Source organism: Leuciscus leuciscus (assembly GCF_965113295.1).
Source record: "Leuciscus leuciscus genome assembly, chromosome: 6".
In the NCBI taxonomy this organism is placed as follows: Eukaryota; Metazoa; Chordata; class Actinopteri; order Cypriniformes; family Leuciscidae; genus Leuciscus; species Leuciscus leuciscus.
Genome location: NC_138730.1, coordinates 16,310,847 through 16,332,436, shown reverse-complemented (window position 1 = coordinate 16,332,436; position 21,590 = coordinate 16,310,847). Strand labels below are relative to the sequence as shown.

Genomic DNA, 21,590 nt, shown 5'->3' with positions numbered 1-21,590 from the left:
AAGCCACACTGAGGCCAATTATCACACCGAAGGAGCTCAGAGATCAGGTGAGGACTCACTACTTGCACAGAGTACAGACATCATACACAAGTTTTAAGAAACTTTTTATCTTCTGCCAGTTGTCACCAACACAAAGTCTGAAGCTCAGCACCTCAGAGTGAGCCAGTTACTTAAACCCTGCGCCTCTAAGGGGATTCTAGGGTGGAAAGAGTTTCCAAAAGACAAGTCTACATTCAGGTCTCTCAACAAAATATTTAAATGTGGGGTAAGGTGACCAGACGTCCGTTTTCTGGGTACTGTCCCAGTTTTCTTGGTTGCACGTCGCTATTTTAGCCTTGATAAACTGAACCCAGATGAGAGCAGAGCATTATGGTTATACTTACATACTAACTATTCATGTTAAAGTAAAACTGTTTGTATAAAACATTTAAATGTTTAAAAGTTCCACATTCAAGATGCAGTATCTTTCAAGACACACACATTGTCACACACACACACACAGTGGTAAAAATACACCTGATTTAAATGAATAATAATAATAACAAACACACTAAACAATTGTATTTTGAAGAATGCACGTACTTTGTGATTAAAATTAGCCTAAAGTGTAAAATAATAAGCCTAATTAGCCTTAGATTTTAGCCAATGATCCATTTCCAAAAGCGCAAATATAAAATAACCTTTGAAAAGTTAAAAAGATATAATTACTGTATATAGTATATGTTTATTGTTTGGTATTTTTCATTGTGTGATTTTTGGTTAAATGTATTAAAACCAGTTCGACCTGCAAACATCATAACAATTAATAATAATTATATTAAAGTACATAAAAAGTCATATCTCAGTGTGTCTGAGCATTATGTGCAAACCACCAGACCATGGCACCATTGAAAACGCAATTATGGCACTTACAATGATTCATTTTGATTTCCAGTTTTATTACAAGGCACTGCACAGTTAGCTGGGATCATTTCAATGTCTTACCATTGGCTTTGTCCACAAAGGCTCCCTGTGGAGAGTCTGGGATGCCTTTCCACACAGTAATAGGTTTTGGATATCCAGGGTCCATGGTCCTCATGTCCTCATTGTACCTCCAATACCTGTAACAGTAAACAGAGAAAGAAAAATCGGTCTTGGAACAATCCAGTGAAGGGGGGTATCCACTGGGTCCCATTGTACACTGTGCCTGGAAGCTATAAAACTGACCTATCGCCTTTGAAGAAGTAGGTTTTGGCCACATCTTCCCACCAAACAGCTGTTTCAATGCTCTGCGTAGGCATTCCATTGCCAAAAAGAGAAATGTCCTGAGGATATGTGGGCTGCAGAGTTGTATCCTTAAACACCCAGAACCGGTTGCCTTCAGAAATACGGAGAAATGGAAAAGATTGACTAAAGTGTTTAAATAAATGGCATCGTCTTCTCATAATAATAATCATTTGAATACTAATAAAACTGATGACAATTATGGCTGCTTTATAAGAATCCTTGTTTCAACCACGGAATAAAAAAGTGAAAAAGTTTGTGTCTCACAATTCTGACACTTTTTCTTGCAATTGCGATTGCAATTTATACCTCGCAATTCGGACTTTATAACTTGCAATTGTGAGTTTATATCTCACAATTCTGAGAAAAAAAGAGGTCAGAATTACAGGGTTTAAACTCGCAATTGTGAGATATAAACTTCTGACTTTTAGCAATTCTGACTTTCTGTCATGATTCCGGTCTTGTGTTCCCCTTGTCTTGTGTGGACTTATGTTATTTCCTGTTCTGTGCCAAGTTTTGTTGCCCTTAGTAGTTTTTCTTATTGATTAGTTCCTGATTGTTCCCAGGTGTGTCTTGTTTGCCAATCACCCCTTTAGTGTATTTATACCCAAGTGTTTCTCATGTTCTTTGTCTGGTGTTGTCCTTTTGTTGGATGTATGTTTGGTGATGCCAGAGAATGTCTAATAGGAAGAGAATTGGCACTCTCTGGTTACTTCCGGTTTCTGGACTGGCTGCAGTAACGCGTCTCTGTCCATGCGGGGGCGCTCGCAGGCGAGTGCAGATTGAAATGGAGGTCTATGGCGCTATATCCATCAAAATCCACTTTTCTCAGGATATAATTTTTTGTCTAGTAATTTGAATGTTGCATTCGAAAGGAGATGCAAAGAAATTACACATTGCTGGGTGTTAGATTTTTTACAGTCACTTATTTGCTTTAAAAAGTATTTTAAAGTGTCAATGACGTCATACACATCGTACGACCAGAGATACTGCTTTACGGCAATCCTTCAGTCACTTTGGTGCGTTCGCGCTCTGCACTTTCTTTTCTCTCGAGGCATCGACAACACAGCTGACACAGGTAAATACACGTGCTAGAAGAGTTTTTGTTTTGTTTGTTTCTGGTCCCGCTTCGGATGACACGATGCCATCAAGCGGCATCTCTGGTCATAATCAGTCCTTCACTGACCAATCAGCGTTCATTAGCAGAATGCTAGCGTGTTATGGGCAACAACAACTCAACTTGTAAGAAATCGAAAGGACATAAGTACTCTTTCATTCAATTTCCGACCTATAACCCATGTTGAACTTGCAAAACCTACAATAAAATCTGAGATTTCTCAACGGCAATCGGGTGAAAGAGACAAATTTAGCCGTATAGCCCCATTGACTCCCATTCAGTCTGCACTCGCCCGCGATCACCTCCAGTGGAATTCTAATGGAACTGCAACCAACCATCTATACAATGGGGCTAATAGGAAGTGCCAAGGTTCTCCGTAGACGGGCTCTGGTGATGCTCATTCGGTTTTCTGTTCCCTGATTCTCTGGTCGCCATGGTCTTATGTTATTTTGTTATTAAACTTTAAAATTACATTTGGATCCAGCTCTTCTTTTGATTTTGAGTTCACCCAGCATTACAATTTATTTCTTAGAATTGTGAGTTTATATCGCGCAATTTTCTCTCAGAGTTGTGAGATATAAACTCGCAATTATGTTAAAAAATCTGAATTGTGAGATATAAACTCTGCACTCTGAGAAAAAAAAAAGAAAAAAAAAATGTATATAAAAAAATACAAATTTCTTAAAGGGGTGGTTGAGTGTGATTTGACTTTTCTAACTTTAGTTAGTGTGTAATGTTGCTGTTTGAGCATAAACAACTTCTGCAAAGTTACAACGCTCAAAGTTCAAAGCAAAGGGAGATATTTGCTTTTAAAGAAAAGGACTACAACAAACGGCTGGTTGGGACTACACGACATTCCTCTCGGGTTAGTGACATCACTAACCCTAGAATTTACATAAACCCCGCCCCCGGGAACACGCAGTCCATGTTGAGAAGAGGAAAGGTTGTTGTATAAGAGTACATTTGTGAGTCAGCTCAAACTTTAGCATCCATCTTTTCACATGCAATAGAAAGTCACTCTGTGTGCATCTCACAACAGTTCATATATGAGCAATTTATAGATTTATCATGACAGAATATCCTAATTGAAGATAGTTAACTCCACATCAGCTACATAAATTCATCAACTAACCATTCAGAGACGTCCTGTTGCATTCTACATGTTGTCACTTCTTCTTGAGTCTCTCCATCCTTATCTGACTCCGTTTAACATTAAAGACCCACTCCGATGAAAATCATGTTTTTCTAGGTGTTAACATGTTCTTGTGGTATTTTTCTGATGCTAGAGGACATATCTTGAGAAAAATAAATTCAAAGTTGTATTTCTGAGTATTTCTGCATTCAAATGGCTGTGAATCAGTAGCAGACGCTAAAATGCCGGCTAAAATATACTGGAGTTGTGACGTAGTAACTCCACTGGGCGGGGCCACAAGCTCATACTCCCCTCCGCCCCGCCCGCTCAGGTTCTGAGGAGTAGAGAAGACGATGGCGGATCAAGCTATGTGCGGTAGCGGGTTGCAATGCTAAGAGGAGAGATATTGGTATTAGCTTTCATGCTTTACCAAAACATGTTGCTGTGAGAGATGAATGGGTTCCAGGGTTCCAGACTGCGACCATTTTTTGAGAATGTGCGAGTAAAAATTTTATGTGGTCGCATTTGTGCGAGTGCATGGTCATGTAACTTACTACTCAGTTAAATTCACGCATGAATTTTCCTGCATTGAACTTGTTTTAGCGCCCGCCAAAGTGAATTTTTGTCCCGCCAAAGTCTTATTTGATCGGTGAGTAATGTAGATGAACTGCTGCGCTTGTTTAAATGAAAGAACGAGCAGAGAGAGAGACCCGGACGCGCGCGCGCGCACTCTCTGTCTTCGGAGCCAGGCGAAAATGTAAACAAGACCTCACCGTCTCCAAACTAAGCGCTGTCTTGCTCTCTCTCCCTCGCACATATTAATCAAAATAAATCGACACGGCGGTAAAAGGTCGGAAGACCAAAGTTTCATGTGGAGCATTCTGAGATTTTTTTTTTTCTGAATTGCCGCTGGGTGTGAATTGTGCTAAATAAGTTGCCTTATCTTCTCTGAAAAGCGTTCCGGACATTCAGCTGACATAAAACAACACTTTAATTAAACGAAAAAAACTATCCAGTGATGAAATGTTTTCTGTGTTGACAGAAAGAAAGAAAGAAAGACAGAAAGAGGCTGTTGCTGCCTATGTATCTCGCTTCAGCCAACGGCTCCGCCCACAACGCAGAGGCGAATTGCTAATGAGCTACTGCCGCTCTGCTGAAGCGCAGTCCCAGAAAACGGCACAGGTTTTGTGATTTTGGCTAAAAACGGCATAATCATAATTTAAAGACCACTGAGAATGTTTAAAAATAGCTCAAAATATGATCGGAGTGGGACTTTAAAGGCATTACAGTTTCTGTCATTTGCGTGAGGTAACAGCAGCTGCTAACAGACACGAGCTCTTGAAACCCCGCCCTCTGCAGCAGCTCATTTGCATTTAAAGGGCCAGGCACAAAACGGTGCGTTTTTGCAAACCCTCAAAAAGTGACAACTTTAACTTGCTATATAAAAATATCTGTGGGGTATTTTGCGCTAAAACTTCACACACACACTCTGGGGACATCATAGATATATTTTACATCTTGTGAAAAGGGCATTATACCACCCCTTTAATTTATACCTAACTAATAGTCCTTAACTCAATTTGTTAGCGATCACATCGTTATCTACATAGCACAGTGAGCTTGCTTCTCATCATTCAAATACTTGGCATTGTTTGCTGTTAGCAGTCTGCAGTGCGCTTCAGAAACCCTCCTCCTTCCACAGCTCCACCTGTATAGATCTGCTATGGGGGTTATTTCATGTATGTTACATGTGCAACAGCAGCAGCATGTCTTACTTGTTCACAGCAATGTCTGTGAATGTATTTACTGTAGCAAGTCTCGGTACTTGCTCTGCAGAAGCAGGAGCGTAGCAGATCTATTCAGTCAATACATTAACATTGCCCCATCCATTACCTTGGCAGAAACAAGCTTCCACAGTTTTAATAGACCCTGAAAGCTGAGGCCTTTCCTTCACATATTCACATCTATATTTAGGCTGTAAGATTTAAAAGTCAGAAGGAGAAACGTCTTACCTTTGAAGAAGACAAATCTCCCCTCGCTGTTTTCGTAGACAGCATCGATCTTGGGAGGCAGACCTCTCCAGAAGTAGCTTATTTGCATTGGGTATCCAGGCACCACAGAATTATCTCGCACCCTCCAGAACCACTGATCCTAATAAGAGCGCAATGGTGTTAGGAAACTTTATACGGCACTAATTCTCTGTGAAGCTGTTCATTAGTCATACCTTGAAGACAAACAGCTCCTGTCGTAGGATTGCCAGAGTGTTGAATCCTCCGTCGCAGATGTTGGGTTTGGAGTTGGGGTGGGCAGGTTTGGACTTCTGCGGAGGGCGATGAGGGCGACCCTGGCGGTCCTGCTTTCGAGGGTCAGTCGGCGGGTGCAGGCGAGGAGGCGTAGCGGTCGTGAGCAATCGTGTTGGTTGAGGGTTTTTGTCTGGAGGACCTGCAGAAGTAATTCAAATCACAAATAAGGGTGTCAAGAAAAGGAAAAACTCTTTTCAAAATCTAGATGAAAACACATGTGGCAAATAAATGTACACTTTGTATTTCCTGTGGTTGTGAAAAACTATTATACCATTTTCAAGAAATGTAATGACTTAACCATTAGCAGTGTGGCCCCTATACTCTCATTCACTATTCCCTACATTACTCCACTAATAGAGTTCACTTGAAGGAGTGAATGAAAACAAGTGATTGAATTCAGACACTGAGTGCACAGGACGGGCTTCTGCTTTTGCATAGTTTATTCTTGCTGTTTAATAATCACTTGAAACTGGCAGCTCCAGTAGTAATGGAAATACATATGGTTTTCTTTTCGATTATTTATTATGGCTTTTTTTCTTCAGTATGACATCAGGATGGTGAAACATGCTCATCATATAAAAGGTATGTCATTGTATGTATAAATAGCATTTTAAATTTGTCTTTGAATAAATCAATAGATCAAAAATAGAACATCACTTTCAATGTCCTATATATAACATATTTGCAAACGATTACAAAAAGGATATGCTTGTTTCTTATGCCACTTAAAGGGATGGTTTGGAGTAAAATCAACCCAGGGTCCTTTGCACCATGACCTTGAGCCAAACACCCCCCCAGAAGCCTTTTTTCCCTTGGTCGAACATTATTAAAGTTAGAGCTTATTTAGAGATATCAGCCGAATGGCTTAGTGCAGGCGCTAATGGATCCTATGATGTATCTCGTAAATTACCCCACTAATAATGCCCAGAATGGTACCAAACTTCCACAGTAGTACAAATAGGTTCTGTACTCATAAAACGAGGCATTGGAAAGTTTGTAAGTACATCAGGAGTTTATTTAAATAACACTTGCCTGATGGCTCATGCTACTGCTAACCCGCACGTCGATGTCACTTCAGTGATTAGGGAAAAGCACGTAAAAGTCCTGACAGAAAGCGATGCATAAGGATGTAGTGTAATGACGCCCAGTTCTAGGAATGCACTAACATTTTGTTGGTAGTACCAGTTTGCAACAATTATCATTGTCAACACTTCGGAAAAAATTATAATTCGTCATTACACTACATCCATATGCATCGCTTTCTGCCCTTTTAAATTCTGTTAAATCCTTGAAAGTTTAGTAACAAAATAAATTAAAACTTTTTTTAATATACATGTTTTTAGTGTGTTGCTATTTTCAGAAATATACATGTATACAAAAATTATATAAAAATGAAAAAAAAATATATATAGGCTATATAGTTTACTCATACAATGTAAGAAGTAAGAGCCACTGCATTTAATAAAAACTGTCTTTAATCGGTTAACTATTTTCTTTATTATGTTTTTCAATAAGTTTCATGCGGTTTCATGTGAGAGGGACGCCGGACAAATGGATGTCTATGGAGTCCTTAAATTTTCGGCCAGCATGTGACCTGAAGCTGGTCTCTAATTGGTTTCTTAAAGATTCTCCTCCGGACGCAGGTCGCTGCGTCCCTGGCGAATCAGAATTGGATCATGTTATTTTATCCAATCTGATTGGTTCTCGTCACCTGCCATTCAACTCAACGCTCTTTGCCACTACTGCGAGTGCGCGGGCGACACCGTCACTCCCATAGATATCATATAAAGGCTAGATGTCTCGTCCGCGCTGCTGGCCAATGGAGCTCGACATCCGCACACGGCGGCCATCTTAAGACAGGGTGCTCGCTCACTCATAACATGGTGCATGTACTTTTAAATAACCATAACTTGCTCAATTTTCTACCGATTTTCAAACGGTTTGGTTTGTTATAAACGTCAGAGATGTAGCTATTATACTGCATACATATGAATAATTATGTTCAAAATGTTTAAGCATTCAGAATTATAGCCACGTTAATAACGTTTGTAAGAAACCAAACCGTTTGTAAATCCGTCCAGATTTCAGCGAGATAAGAGGATTTGTGTGCGTGCTGCTCACTCACCTTAATTCACAGAGCCCTGTCCTAAGATGGCCGCCGGTGATGCCGGAAGTGACTCCGCCTTAAGACATCTAGCCTTTATATGATATCTATGGTCACTCCGACTCCGTCTAAACCTTGCTAGGCTGATCATTTTCGTAGAGAGAATGGCAGAAGTTAAACCAAATTCTGTCATTGATTAAAAAAAAAAAAAAAAAAAAAAAAAAAAACTTTCACAAGGCGTTCGCTGGAAGAAAAAAAATGGATAAAGGGTCCGACCGGACCAACCCGATTTACAGATCCAGCAGCAGGCCAGTGACAGAGGACGAAGCTACACCCGACGCTTCACCCGCGCTTGTTATGAGAAACGGAGGTGGCTGGCTTTATTTGCTTATTTGTTATGCTGTTCAATTCATTGCATTGTTCATGTCATGTATTTGTACTCAATATATAATCTAACTGTACATATCTGTTCTGTTACAGTTAGTAACTGAAGAGTAGATCACATTTTGTAAAATTATATGAAAAAAAGATGATTGAAATAAATGATAAACTCAAAAATTTCAACTTTGATCTTTTTCAGGTTTGATTCTAATCATAATGTAACATTATTTGAAAAAACAAAATTTCAGTACAAAAAAAAAAACATTTTTATTGTTAGAATTGTGATTTCATAATTTTTAGATATGAATCCAACTGGAAAATCTTGTGAAAAGATATCTTTCAGTTAGTCAAATAGCATATAGTGGAGCTCTATAGCCATCTAGTAGCTACAATTATAATTTTTTACTTTTAAAACTACATTTTACAAAATATGGGCAAAAAGTTTACACTAAACCATGTAACATTATCCATGTTATCCCCATGAATGAAAGTTAGAAATATGGGTCTTTTATAAAGTGAATTTTGAACACACACAAAAAAAGCGCCCCCCCAAAAATAATTATCACCAGCCGCCACTGGTTGTTTGGGTATTATGGGTGTTGCTAGGCTGCTCTTATTGATTGAAAGGTAATTGCTTACTGGTCTAAATCAAATAAGCCCACCACCATGTTTTTATAATAACCTGGGCAGCAAGATATGCCTCGGATATGGAGAAATGAGTCCTAGCGATTGTAAAAGAAAAAGAAATTGTAATAGTAATGCTGTAAACAGGTTTAAACGCACCATATATTTTCTGGATGCCCTGGAGATCATCATGAGGCAGTTTGAAGCTCTCAGTGTCCATATACTGATAGAATGGAGCCATTATAGCCGTAGGATCATTCGAATGTTCCAATCCCAAAGCATGGCCAAGCTCGTGGACCGCCACAAGGAACAGGTCATTACCTAAGGAGTAGAAAACAACAGTGAAAATACAATACAGGATTTGCTTTGTTGTAGTTGTTGTTGTTGTTGTTTTTTTGTTCTTATTTATAAAAAGTATCAGGCATTATGACTCACTACACAAGTGCTTGACCTGAGATCCATCTTAATGCTGTAATGTGCAAGTGTACGGTGTGTGTGGGCTTGACAGAAACAGTAGCTTTGGAAACAGAATGCAAAACAGTTCCCACATTGCTTTAAATCATACAACAAAACTAGAAATATATTCCATCCTGAACTAATGTTGAATGAAAATGTTATGCAAGATATCCTTCTCAGCTATACTATTGTCTTGAATGTTCACTTGTGGTATAAGTAAAGTATTAAAAGTATGTTGAAAACTTTACTGGCAGATAATATAATATAAATAAAATAAAATAAAGTGTATTTTCAAAAAGAGACACACTTTGTAATGAAGTCAAACTTTTATGTTAAAGTACATTTTGAATAAAAAAGTACACATATGTTGATGTGTTGCCTAACATACTAAAGCACATGTAAAGTATCATAATTATAATTTCAACTGTAGTGTGTTATTCTATATTAAATTATATTACATATATTTGAATTGTACTAAATTGCAACTTCATCTTTACAAATGTGCAATTACAAATAAATGTACATGCATGACATACATGTTTCAATCGAAATTACATTAAAGTATATTTTAGTTTACCACAAATGCTTGCCATGACATTTGGCAGTAAACCTTCACCATATTTCAAAGACAATATAGAAGTAACTATGAAATTACATATAAAGATGATCCTACTTACTTACAGTAAGTGGGTCAAAAGCACTCTTAAGTTCATTTAAATATGAATTTAAACTGTAATACATTTTGATTTAATTTCACTTAACAAGCAATAAATCTGTCCGAAAACATTACACTCAGTTGGCACTTAAGTATAATATTCTAATATATTATTTCCGTAACAATTACTATTTTTAAAATTGTGCCATAAAGTGTACAGATCTGAACAGACCGAAATTTCAGATCTGTTTCTCACAGAAAAGCTGTATTTTGGTTTCAAAACAATATAGAACCACACGTCATATGGACTCCTCAATTGTTATGATACTTTTATGGTGCATTTTTGAACATTTTTGAGCTTGACGCTAGCCTGGTTAAAACCAGACCATTCTCAGTAGTAACTGAGTTATGGTCTGGCAAAGCTTCATTAATAACTCATTTCCAAACGGGCGTCACCAACGGACGTCGCTCAAATGCCTCTGGGCACAATTGGATAGACCTAAAACCAATCAGAGCGATTGTCATCGTGTAAAGCCATGTGCTGCGTCCCTAAGTTACACTACGCCATAAAACTATGTACTCTTTTTGTGAAGAAAAGGTATTTACTTTTGAATGTGTAGCAAAAAAGTAGGCAAGCTTTGGGACATAGTACTTCGTCATCTTTATCGGACGAATCTGTCGCGTGCATCCTGTCACGTAAACTGCCCTGTCAATCATCTTGTCACAGTTAAAATCCTCTATTAAATCTAATTTAATTTCCTACCGTTTCGGAGAGAAATGTAGTAGCACGTTCATGTGCCAGTGGGTCTTTCATGGGGACTGTCCTCATGTGTTTGCAATTTTAATATAATAATGCATTTAAAAGTTGAGTGCGCTTCACCAACGGACGTCGCTCAAATGCCTCTGGGCGCAATTGGATAGACCTAAAACCAATCAGAGCGATCGTCATTGTGTAAAGCCCGCCTCAACGTTTCTGATTGGTGCCGCGATTTCGACGGATTAGAAATGGGCTTGAATGAGCTCTTTGCCAGACTACTTGCAGAGCAAATCTAAATTTGCCGGAAGTTGTCTGGGTTTTCCCAGGCTAGCTTGACGCTCAAATCTACATTCACTTTCATTATATAGAAAAGAGTGGTCACACTTTTTATTACTATGTACTTAACCAATTGATACAATTAACTTATTATGTGCATACATGTTGGTGCATTGTAATTACATTTAAAGTACTCACATTTAATTACCAATTTGTATAGTTACACTGTTACTTTACCTCTAACTGTAACCCAAACCCTTACCTCCAAAAATAACTCAATCCTAACCCTAACCCTAACTCCTAAACCTAACATTCTTCAAATTATTTCTAATATAAATTGTGACCAAAAGAGTAGTTGACTCATCTCATTTTGTGTTGCACTCACAAAAGAAAGTCATACAGGTGTAGAACACCATGAGGGTGAGTATGTGATGTAGAATTTTTGGGTATCTAATTTTTGGGTAAACTATCTTTTTTTTTTTTGCACTTTGTGTAAAGGGTCACCTTGTCATCTTCACTGACCCCTCACAAAACAGATCTGGTAACAGTGAGTGAAAGTTGGGAAGGCTTTCTAAATGACTCATCAAAAATAATCCCCTAATTGCTGCTTATTCTATATTACATGCTGATGGCAATCAGCCTTAACATAAAGAAAACCACAGTGTTGTCCATATGGACTGTGGTGACTCTAATGAAGCCTGGCTGAAACCACGGGAAGCTATTATGCCAGGCACGTGTAACATCAGAGACAGCAGCAAAACAAACAGCCGAAGAGTGCAGGTGGCGGTAAAAATGCCAGTTGCGAATGTATTCGCTGCCATTTATTACTGTCTCGACTGAGACATTTTGTGAAAGGAGATGAGCATCTTAAAAGCTCTCTGCATCCAGTCGGCCCAGGTAATTAAAGCTGAGTGCCTCTAAGTGCGGCTCGCAGTGAAGAGATGGATCTGATTACCTCTCATTTAATGGGCGCAACCGTAATGCAAATACTATATATCAAACAAAGCTGACACCTGACATGCACACAAACATGGACGCGCATACACAGACTTATTCAGGGAAGAATAACTTAAGAATCAATTGTGACCAATGATAGCATTGTTTACTTTCCTTGTTTTAGCACCTGATTCACAAAAGGAAATATGTAAATCAAACCATGACTCAAAAATGTGCTGAACACTACATTTTGCGTGCCACAATTCCCCATCTCGCAGGCCAGTTTTATCGGGACTGTGCAACTTCATTCCACCATGATTCTATGAGCAGTAATAGAAAGCTGTCATGTCTGTAGTAAAATTAATAAAAATGTGTTGTAATGCTTCAACAGGGCAAAGTAATAGAAGTAAATGCAAAAATACATGAAAAAAGATACCAATTAAAATAATTATAATTTGATTTGATCTATACCATCTCGCAAAAAACATTTTTACAGATCTCAAGTTAGCACAGACCATACAAAATCTAACACTTATTTATACATTACTGTTCAAAAAAGGAGGAGCCAGCTGAGGTGGCTCGGGCATCTATTCCGGATGCCTCCTGGACGCCTTCCCGGGGAGGTGTTCCGGGCGCGTCCCACCGGGAGGAGACCCCAGGGAAGACCTAGGACACGCTGGAGGGATTATGTCTCCCGGCTGGCCTGGGAACACCTCGGTATCCCCTTGAAAGGGCTGAAGGAAGTGTCTAGGGAGAGGGAAGTCTGGGCGTCTCTGCTTAGACTGCTGCCCCCGCGACCCGGCCCAGGATAAGCGGAAGAAGATGATGATGATGATGATGATGATGTTCAAAAAAAGTGACTGTTCATTACGTTTTTCCTCTGGTTTGACTGAAGCACAGAACCCTCCCCCTGAGTTGGGTCTTGAAGCAGGGTCTTCCAATCCCTGGGATGAGCTCTTTTGATCTCTAGAACCCGACAGGAAGTGGGTTTTCGCCACAGGTTGTGAACCCTTCTTTGTCGTAAGGCACCTTCGGGAGTGTTTGGGGTTTTTGAGATCCTATGAAGACATTGTTTCCGAGTGGTCGCAGCTTGCACTTAGCTGGCTCCCCTTGATGGCAATGTTTTCATGGTAGTTTTCAATAGTAGGATTTCCAACTCCCTATGAGAGAGCTCGGTTTGTTGCTGGAGTCTCAGTTGAGGATTTATAATGGTGCAGCTAGCACTTTTGCCTAGCCCCAATATACTTTCTTGTGATCTGTGACCAAGGATTGTTTCTGGTCTCTGTTTGCCTTGGGCGAACCCCTCCTGCTGTACGGTACCTCAGAGTGCTGGAGCCTAGAGACCAAATCATTTTACAGGTTTTACAATGGTAGCTAGCCTTAGCTGGTGGCTCCCATTGGTCATTTAGAAACCTTGAATAGAATAGAACCTTCCCTGTTATGGGCCAGGTCCTCCGCTCCCTGTAATGAGCTCGTTCTGACTTCAGCATAATTCTGTTATAGACAGTGACATTGAGTGGTATGGCTCTCTGTGAGCTTCCTTGGTGGAACTGTCTATAAGGTGGAGTTTTGTTAGGCCTCCTCTCGCTCTAGAGAGTCAGTATTGAGTTTTAAGGCTCTCTGTGAGCCTCATTGGTGAGGTGGTCTTTTAGTGTAGAGCGTAGCTAGTCTTCCTCTCGCTATAGATGGTCTTTATCTGAAACCTGTCTTCATGGAGGCCGTGGATTTGGTTCTAGGCTCTTTTTGGATCCTCCCTGGTTAACTGTCTTTAAGGTAGCATTGCTAAGCTTCCTCTCACTTTAGAGAGTAGTCCTGCTGAGGCCTCCGCCCCCAGAGCTCCGCCTGGATAGCAGTTTCCATATATATTAGGCTCCTTTGAGCCTCCTTGTAAGCAGTCCTTTGTGTCGACCGTAGCAAGGCCTTCTCTCGCTTTAGAGAGTTTGCTGAGGCATCCGCTCTGATAACCCCCCTGAGAGTTGCTAGGTTTCCCCTCGTGAGACCTCCACTCGTCAGGGGTGTGTCCGCTGTGGCGACTGGCCGGATATATATATATATATCCTTGGCCATATTCATTTTAAGGTATTCTTTGAATACCAGGCCCTGAGCTAAGCTCTATGTAACCAGGGTGTTTGGCCCTAGGGAATTGAGTCACGACGACCGCTGGTGAGCACTGCTAGGACGGTGACTCCGGATCCATTCTGTAGAAGTCACTGACTTATGTCAGCCATACATCACTCATTCCTTCAGCATTCGTGGGCATTCGTTCCCCATTAGTGCCTAGGATGCAGTGCGAGTTCCCATTCGAAAGGGAATGACTCAGGATACGAATGTAACCATGGCTCCCTGAGAAAGGAGACACTATGTCCCTTTGCCATGCTTCAGGCATGCCTGCCCATGTCTCCTTCAGACAAGAAGTGGATGACATGTACTACAGGCACCCTATTTATACTCTGGTCATACCAGTAGTAACGTTATAGGCTGTCGCCGGCCTATTGTCATGCTTTGACACGTGCTTCAGACACCGGTCATGCCAGAGGCATTCCCCATTAGCGTCCTAGGACGCAGTGTCTCGTTCCCCTTCTCAGGGAACCCGAGAAGGGGTTCCCTGCTTTGTATCACAGAAAATGTTTACTTTTTAAAATATGTTCAAATAGAAAACAGTTATTTTAAAGGGGACCTATTATGCCCTTTTGTAATGTCTTGATTTTGTATTTGGTGTCTACTAGGATAGGGTTTCATGCTTGAATGTTCAGAAGAAAGAAAAAAAAAACATTATTTTTCACATATTTGCCATTGTTGCAGCAACTCTCGTCACAGTCTGTTAGTAAGGCTCTGTTTAGTTCCTGTCTCTATGAAGCCACTTCTTCTGGTAAGCACATGCACTCTAATTGGTCAGCTCTGGACCAGTGTGTTGTGATAAGTTAACTGCTTCAAGCGTGTTTCGGAAATGTCCCACCACTTACCATAACTGCAAGTTTGAACACACTTCTAATGCAACTATGCCATAAGTATGGCTGTAAAAGTAATGTTCTGTCCATGATACCTATGCTGCTATGCATCAACTAATGTTAACACTTAGAACTTTATTGGTGTTAGCAAATTACATACTTTACTAATGGCTTCATTACATTTTGTGGCTGCTTAAGCTGGTTAGAAAATGCCCCAGTGAGATACTATGAACAGGTGGTGCAGCAGTTTAGTGAATTCTCCACCTTAATATGTAAAAAGCTACAAACGATAGTTCATTAAAACACTAATTTAAGCCTGTAAATTATAGCACTAATTACTTTAAATTAGTATTTTTCTGCAGCATTAGTGTTGGTTTTAGCCATTACACTTCCTAAAGTCATTTATTTTTCAGTGGTACTTGTAAAAGTCTCCTGATGCCATTAAAGATTTAGCTGCTCTGTCACATTTGCATTCCTGCTGAAATGGCAACTTTATTGTTTGTTAATTGTTGAAATTGAAAATGTGGCCTAACCTGCCGTTCTCTCACCATCATGGTTTGGGTTGCCCAGCGTCCAGGGTTCGTCTGAGTCAAAGTGTGTGTCGCCCCCTATGCCCGGCCCCGGGAAATAAGCATGTGCCAGGAAGCCTCCTTCTCCATCAAAAGGAGAGCTGTCACCATGGAAACCAGAGGCAAAGATGATGGTGATGTCGACGTCGCGTTTGCCGCTCTCCAGAGCGCTGTAGGGCACGGCCTCAAAGCGTAGCGGCGTGACGCCTTGCCATACGTCGAACGCCCGGCGAATGGCCTCATGTGTTTCTCGTGCTCCCACTTTGGGAGTCACATTTTTAATGCTAAAAAAAAAAAAAAAAAAGATATTTAGCAGTGGAGTTGAACTCTCTAGCAAACATTGAGACGAAATTTGGAACAGCATGAGGATGATTAAATGATTACCAAATAAAAAAAAATTGGCTGAACTATCCCCTTTAATTTCTAAAAGGATCTAAAATATATTTTTACTTGTGATTTAAAACTGTTTACATGTTCTACACTGTAAAACTTTCAACTTCCATTTTGTCAGACAAACTTTTAAAAGTTATGCAAAAAAAGTTGGCATGAGTTAGACAAATTTAAGTTGTTTAGTGTCTGCCAAAATAGCATTTTACATCAGTAATGCAGTATTATGGAAGCCTGTTTCGACTATGGAATAAAAAATAAAAAAGGTAATTGTGACATTTATATCATAATTCTGACGAGCTTTTTGTGCGAGCTATTAACTCATAATTGCAAGAAATAAAGACAGAATTGTGAAATATATGCTTGCAATTGTGAGAAATAAACTTTCAATTCTAAGAAAAAAAGCCCTAAATTGTGAGAAATAAACACACAATTACTTCTTTTTTTTTTTATATGTAAAAACAAGCTTCCATTCAATATTAAAATTTAGTTTAGCTTCAAATGCTTGGATCCACAAGTATACATCATGATTGCTTTTGAATATTTAAAGCTTTGAATATTTAAAGCTTATGTTATGTTCGCTGAAACCACAGACCAAATTTAAGCTGATGTAACAATTTTTTCCATTTGAGTAAACTTTAATGGAGTAATGGAGTTACCATTTGAGTAAACTTCTTTAAGTTTAGAGAAAAAAATCCTTAAAGCTGTGACGGAGGCCCGCTAGTAAGAGCTGTGCGTGTAAAAATCACTCCCCTAGCTGGCCTAAAGAGATGCACTAGCGACTGACGCTAGAGGATTCGGTCTTTAGCGTTCTTGTTAGCGCGCCCATCTCCCGTGCCAGAGACGTTCAAATCGTGTGTAATGGAGGCCAACTAGTAAGAGCTGTGCAAGTAAACCTCACTCCCCTGACCTCGAGCAACTGAAGAGGCGCACAAGCAACTGAAGCTAGAGGCTGTTATGTGTAACATCCTTGTTAGCACACCCACTTCCCATGTCGGAGAGTCAATTTGTATTACTAAATGGTTATAGTTGCATTAAGCATAATATTGTGGGAAATGTAAAGGCTCATGTTGCAGTATCTTCTGGTACCGGGGAGAGTTTGTCTCTACTAGAGTGCTTGTAATATCTTTAGGAAATCTTCGTTTCATGTGTGCTATTAATGGGGTGTTTTGAGATTGTGTCGGTGTGAGAATTCTTTTTCCGTTTAATCAGATATTAACATCAAAACCTTCCCACTGATCGAAATCCAACACTATCAAATATCATAGTAAAATACCCTCACCATTATGATAAGTTAACATCACAGAAAAGAGAGAGCATTTTCATTTCCAAAGTGAATTTCACCGACTGCCCTTAGACTGGCATCTTTGCTGAATTCCCCACATTGAAGTCTTTATCTTCCTCTAACAGACTGAGAGGCCCTGAAAATCTCAGCTGACTTTTCTCTATAGAGGCCAGTCACTCACTGCCAAGCCTGTCTTCATTTACATTCCATTTGCGTAGGTGGCCCATCAATTAAAAAAAGCAGGATTTGAATAAATCATTTCCGTTATCGCCCGCTGTAACCGGGAAAGTCTAAATTGAGGTGAGAGAACACTCTATTTCCTCCGAGCCCTTTAGAAGGTAATCTTCAGGGAATTCAAATATGTTTCTTGAAGGTTAAAGAGTGAATGCTGGAGGTTATTATATGCTTGGCTGTGTCTTCATTGCAGTGCAGGATCCACTGTAGGATGGCAGAGATGGGACGATTTGAGGGACGTCTGTTGTTCCAAACTATTAGGTGTTGGTTGATCAAGGTTCAGTAAACGGTTGCTCACCTCAAATAATAGTAACCAAACCTTTTAGCCTTAACTTCACTTAAAGTTACAGTCCATTCCCGAGGAAACTTGTTTTAAACAATTTTGGCCAAATGACAACTACCTGCTAATGCACTCGTGTTCGCGTAAAGTAGCCTTGATGACAAGTTTGGGTGAGTAAGGGCAAAACGCATAAGATTTAGTACCTTCAATGCCCTGTAGATAGTGATATCACTTCTTGTTTAGCAGAAATAAACTGCTGCACAAAAAGTTAGGTGCCATGCAAAATAGTAACAACATTACTCATCACAAATATTAGATTAAAGAGTTCATATTCTTCAATTAAAAAATGCAGTCAAGTAGAGAGTAAAAGTTGCTAATATCTTTGATACTCAGTCAAGTACAGTAACTAATTACAATAACTCAAATAGACCACCACTGCGCATACTTCCCTACTATATAATATGTGATGTACGCCAACAGAGCAGTATGTTCAAAGTATGTACGCCAACAGAGTAGTATTTCCAAATTCATAGTATTCGAAAAACAGTAGGCGGAAAGTCCCACGATGACCTACTAATTTCCTAAAAAGTACCAGTTGGACATGCAATGTTTCCGCCCAACAGAGACGATATGTTAAAACATACACGCTCATGTAAGGCTGTAAAAATATGCATTTCATATGCATTGAAATTCCAATTATAACATTTGTTTTCATTAATATATCATTAAGGAAAATAAATGTATGGTTTGATTTACATTAATATTATTTAATGGACGTTAGCTAACATGCTGGATTTTCTTTAACTAATGTTAACAAAGATTCATAAAGACTGTAACAAATGTATTGCTCTTTCTTATTTAATGTTTGTTAGTTTAATGCATTAACTAATGTTAACTAATGGGGCCTTATTGTAAAGTGCCAGCAGAACATCATATGCACTTGGACCAACATGAAGGTGATTAAATAATTACAGAATTAATTTTTTTGTGTGAACTATCCCTTAATTTCTGTTGTATCCTTAATATCCATATGGAAAATAAATATCATAAAAATAATCATGTAAAATGGGTATACTATACATTTAAAACAACTTATTTAGAGTGTTGTTATACATTTAGATCTCGTCTGTGCTATATTTATAGATCAAATTAGATCATTCGCACTAACAGAGACATCATGTCTCTCTCTAACCTGTATGTGATGTGTGTGCGTTGCCACTTCTGTCCAGTTAGTGCATAACGCTTCTTCCTGCGGGATCCAGATACGCCCTCAAGCTGGTCTGGCACCCCACATCTGGGTTTCTTCATCCAGCTAGAGGAGAAGAGAAGATGAGTGAGGTTATTTCTGCCCTTCATCCAAAAACAACAACAACAACAACAACAAAAAAACACTGGGTTAGCTAAAGTTACAGCTTTAAGGCATAACTATAAACGAGTTAATGGATTTAAAAATAGCCTGTTCTGTGCTCATTCTTCAGAATACTCATCAGAATTTTAAAATGAATCAGTGTTCTTGTGTTTATTCTGTTGTTTTGTGTGTGTGTGTGTGTGTGTGTGTGTGTGTGTGTGTGTGTGTGTGTGTGTGTGTGTGTGTGTGTGTGTGTGTGTGTACATGTATATATATATATATATATATATATATACTGGAGATGTGCTGGACATGCATACAAATATTTAACACACAAAAAAATGTCTGTCACATTGTGTTCGCACGAAAATGAAGGAGATAAATCCAAACAGTTAACAAAGAACATGCAGGAGATCACAGGAATAAAGTTTAGCACAACCACACTAATATAAACAACACTGAACAAAGGGAACAAATGGCTTAAATACACAAAGGAACTGGGAACAAGTGAGTACTTAATTAGAAACCCACAACAAATGAGTGATTAGGACTACAACAAACAATGACAATGAAAACTAAGATTAGAGAGAGAATGAAACAAGACAAGGATGTGACATTACCCCTCCCCTCCCCCGGTAGGTGTGTTTTCGTGCAAACTACAAAACAAAAGGAAATGGGCGGGGGCTTGGGAGGAGGATGCAGAACTGGCAGACGGGACAACCCAGGACGAAGGAGGAGCCAGGGAGGAGGACAAGTGGAACCCATGGTGGCAGGAGCCAGGGTGAAGTCAGCGGTCCAACCACCAGTGGTGGAGCCAGGAGATTTGGAGAGCCAGCTATATCCGAGGAGACGACAGGGTGCAAGAGGACTGAGGTGGAGCTGGTGTGACTGAGGACCAAGGCTGAGCCAGAGGGAAAGCGGAGCCAGACAGAGCGGAAGGGGTGGAAGGATGAGGCGTAGCCAAAGAGCTGGAATTCTACAGCGCAGGCAAAGTGACAACTGACCAAGGTCAAGCCGGAGGGACAAGGAAGCCCGGTGAAGCCGTAAGGACGATGGTTTCCGGTGGAGCCGTTGGGGGTGGTTGACTGGTTGACGGGCCAAGGTGGAGTGATGGGCTTAGCAGCCGAGGCCAAAACAGGGGATCCACGTGCCAAGGCGAAGCTGCCGACCTGAAGACTCGAGGTGGATCTGCACAGCAGAGTGGAGTAAACAGAGGAGATGCAGAGAAACTGAAGGGAGCCAGGGGAAGCGGGGAAGAAGGACTGGCTGGCTTAGGTAGAGGAGGATGGAGAGGGAGGCTAGGTGGGACCATCATCGACGAAGGAGACTTGGAACTGGGCGGGACGAGTGGAGATGCAGGAGACTTGGAGCAGGGAGGGACCAATGGAGATGCAGGAGATTTGGAGCTTAGTGGGACCCTCGGGGATGGGAGACTGCAGAGAAATCCCTCTTCTTCAAATAATAACACAGAAACCTTGCACAACTCACCCTCAGCAACGGGAGTATGGGCAGGGCTCTATTCCATTCCCTCGAACTCCTCGATGACACCCACTGATACTGACAATGTTGCCGGCTCACACACCTGGTCATACTCCAGGGCGAAGTATGGCTCAGGTGTCGGCTCTGGCGCTCTATCCATGGAGGGATCGGGGTCCGTGTCTGCGGTGGACTCAGGCATAAACACCATGTTGGGTGTTGTTGGTGGCTGGCAGCTGGGTCTCTGGGTCAGGAGTGTGGCTGGCGTTGTCCTCATCCATGAGGCAGATGGTCATAGGAGAGTTGTTGTTAGCCAGCACCCACTCCATAAATGCAGTAAATTTCCCTTGAGAACCATTAGGCCTGCCTTACACCGCTCATTTAAGCTGGTCAGGAAAACACACACAGGGAGCTGTCAGGGAAGGTGGTATAAGGCACACCAGGTCTAAAAAGTCACTCGTGTGTTCCTCAAGGGTTTTATTTTCCTGCCCTAAACAGAGCAATCTGACCGCAGGAAGATCTATTTCTTGTTCGGTCTTCTGTCACATTGTGGCTGTAATGAGCGCACAAAGACAACAAAAACAGTCTTTAATGAATCCAAAAATGTAACAAAGAACACGCAGGAGATCACAGGAACAAGTTTAGCACAACCACACTGATTTAAACGAGACTGAACACTGAACAAAGGGAACTAAGGGCTAAAATACACAGAGAGACCAATCAAAGGAACTGGGAACAGATGAGTACTTAATTAGAAACTATGACAACAGATGAATGATTAGGAATAAACCAAACAATGACAATGAAAACTAAGACTAGACAAAATAAAACAAGAGAACGTAACAATGTCAATATCACAGACATTCAGCACCAAATTATTAGTCATCAAAATCACACTCTGGAGCTTCATGAAAAAATGCTCTTGAAACCCACTGTTGTCTTTCATAACAATCTTTTTGTTTACTGCACGTTACATAAGAGATGAAATTTCACAAAAACAGCTAACATTAATTAGCATTTGCAAACCTACTACACAGGATGTTTAGATAAAAGATGATA

General features: G+C 40.2%; 1 protein-coding gene across 2 annotated transcripts in view; it reads right to left on the bottom strand.

Annotated features, from left to right (window-relative positions):
• mmp16b (matrix metallopeptidase 16b (membrane-inserted)) overlaps positions 1 to 21,590 on the bottom strand; it is a 40,928-nt gene that overhangs the window by 5,036 nt on the left and 14,302 nt on the right. The window contains exons 3-9 of one of the 2 annotated variants that reach the window (XM_082174003.1): positions 18,900 to 19,019; positions 15,486 to 15,805; positions 9,084 to 9,245; positions 5,737 to 5,954; positions 5,525 to 5,663; positions 1,207 to 1,357; positions 985 to 1,100 (exon numbers count right to left, since the gene is read on the bottom strand). In XM_082174003.1, coding sequence (XP_082030129.1) covers positions 985 to 1,100; positions 1,207 to 1,357; positions 5,525 to 5,663; positions 5,737 to 5,954; positions 9,084 to 9,245; positions 15,486 to 15,805; positions 18,900 to 19,019 — 1,226 coding nt within the window. The remainder of the gene's footprint in view (positions 1 to 984; positions 1,101 to 1,206; positions 1,358 to 5,524; positions 5,664 to 5,736; positions 5,955 to 9,083; positions 9,246 to 15,485; positions 15,806 to 18,899; positions 19,020 to 21,590) is intronic. The other variant, XM_082174004.1, reaches the window with a different exon arrangement.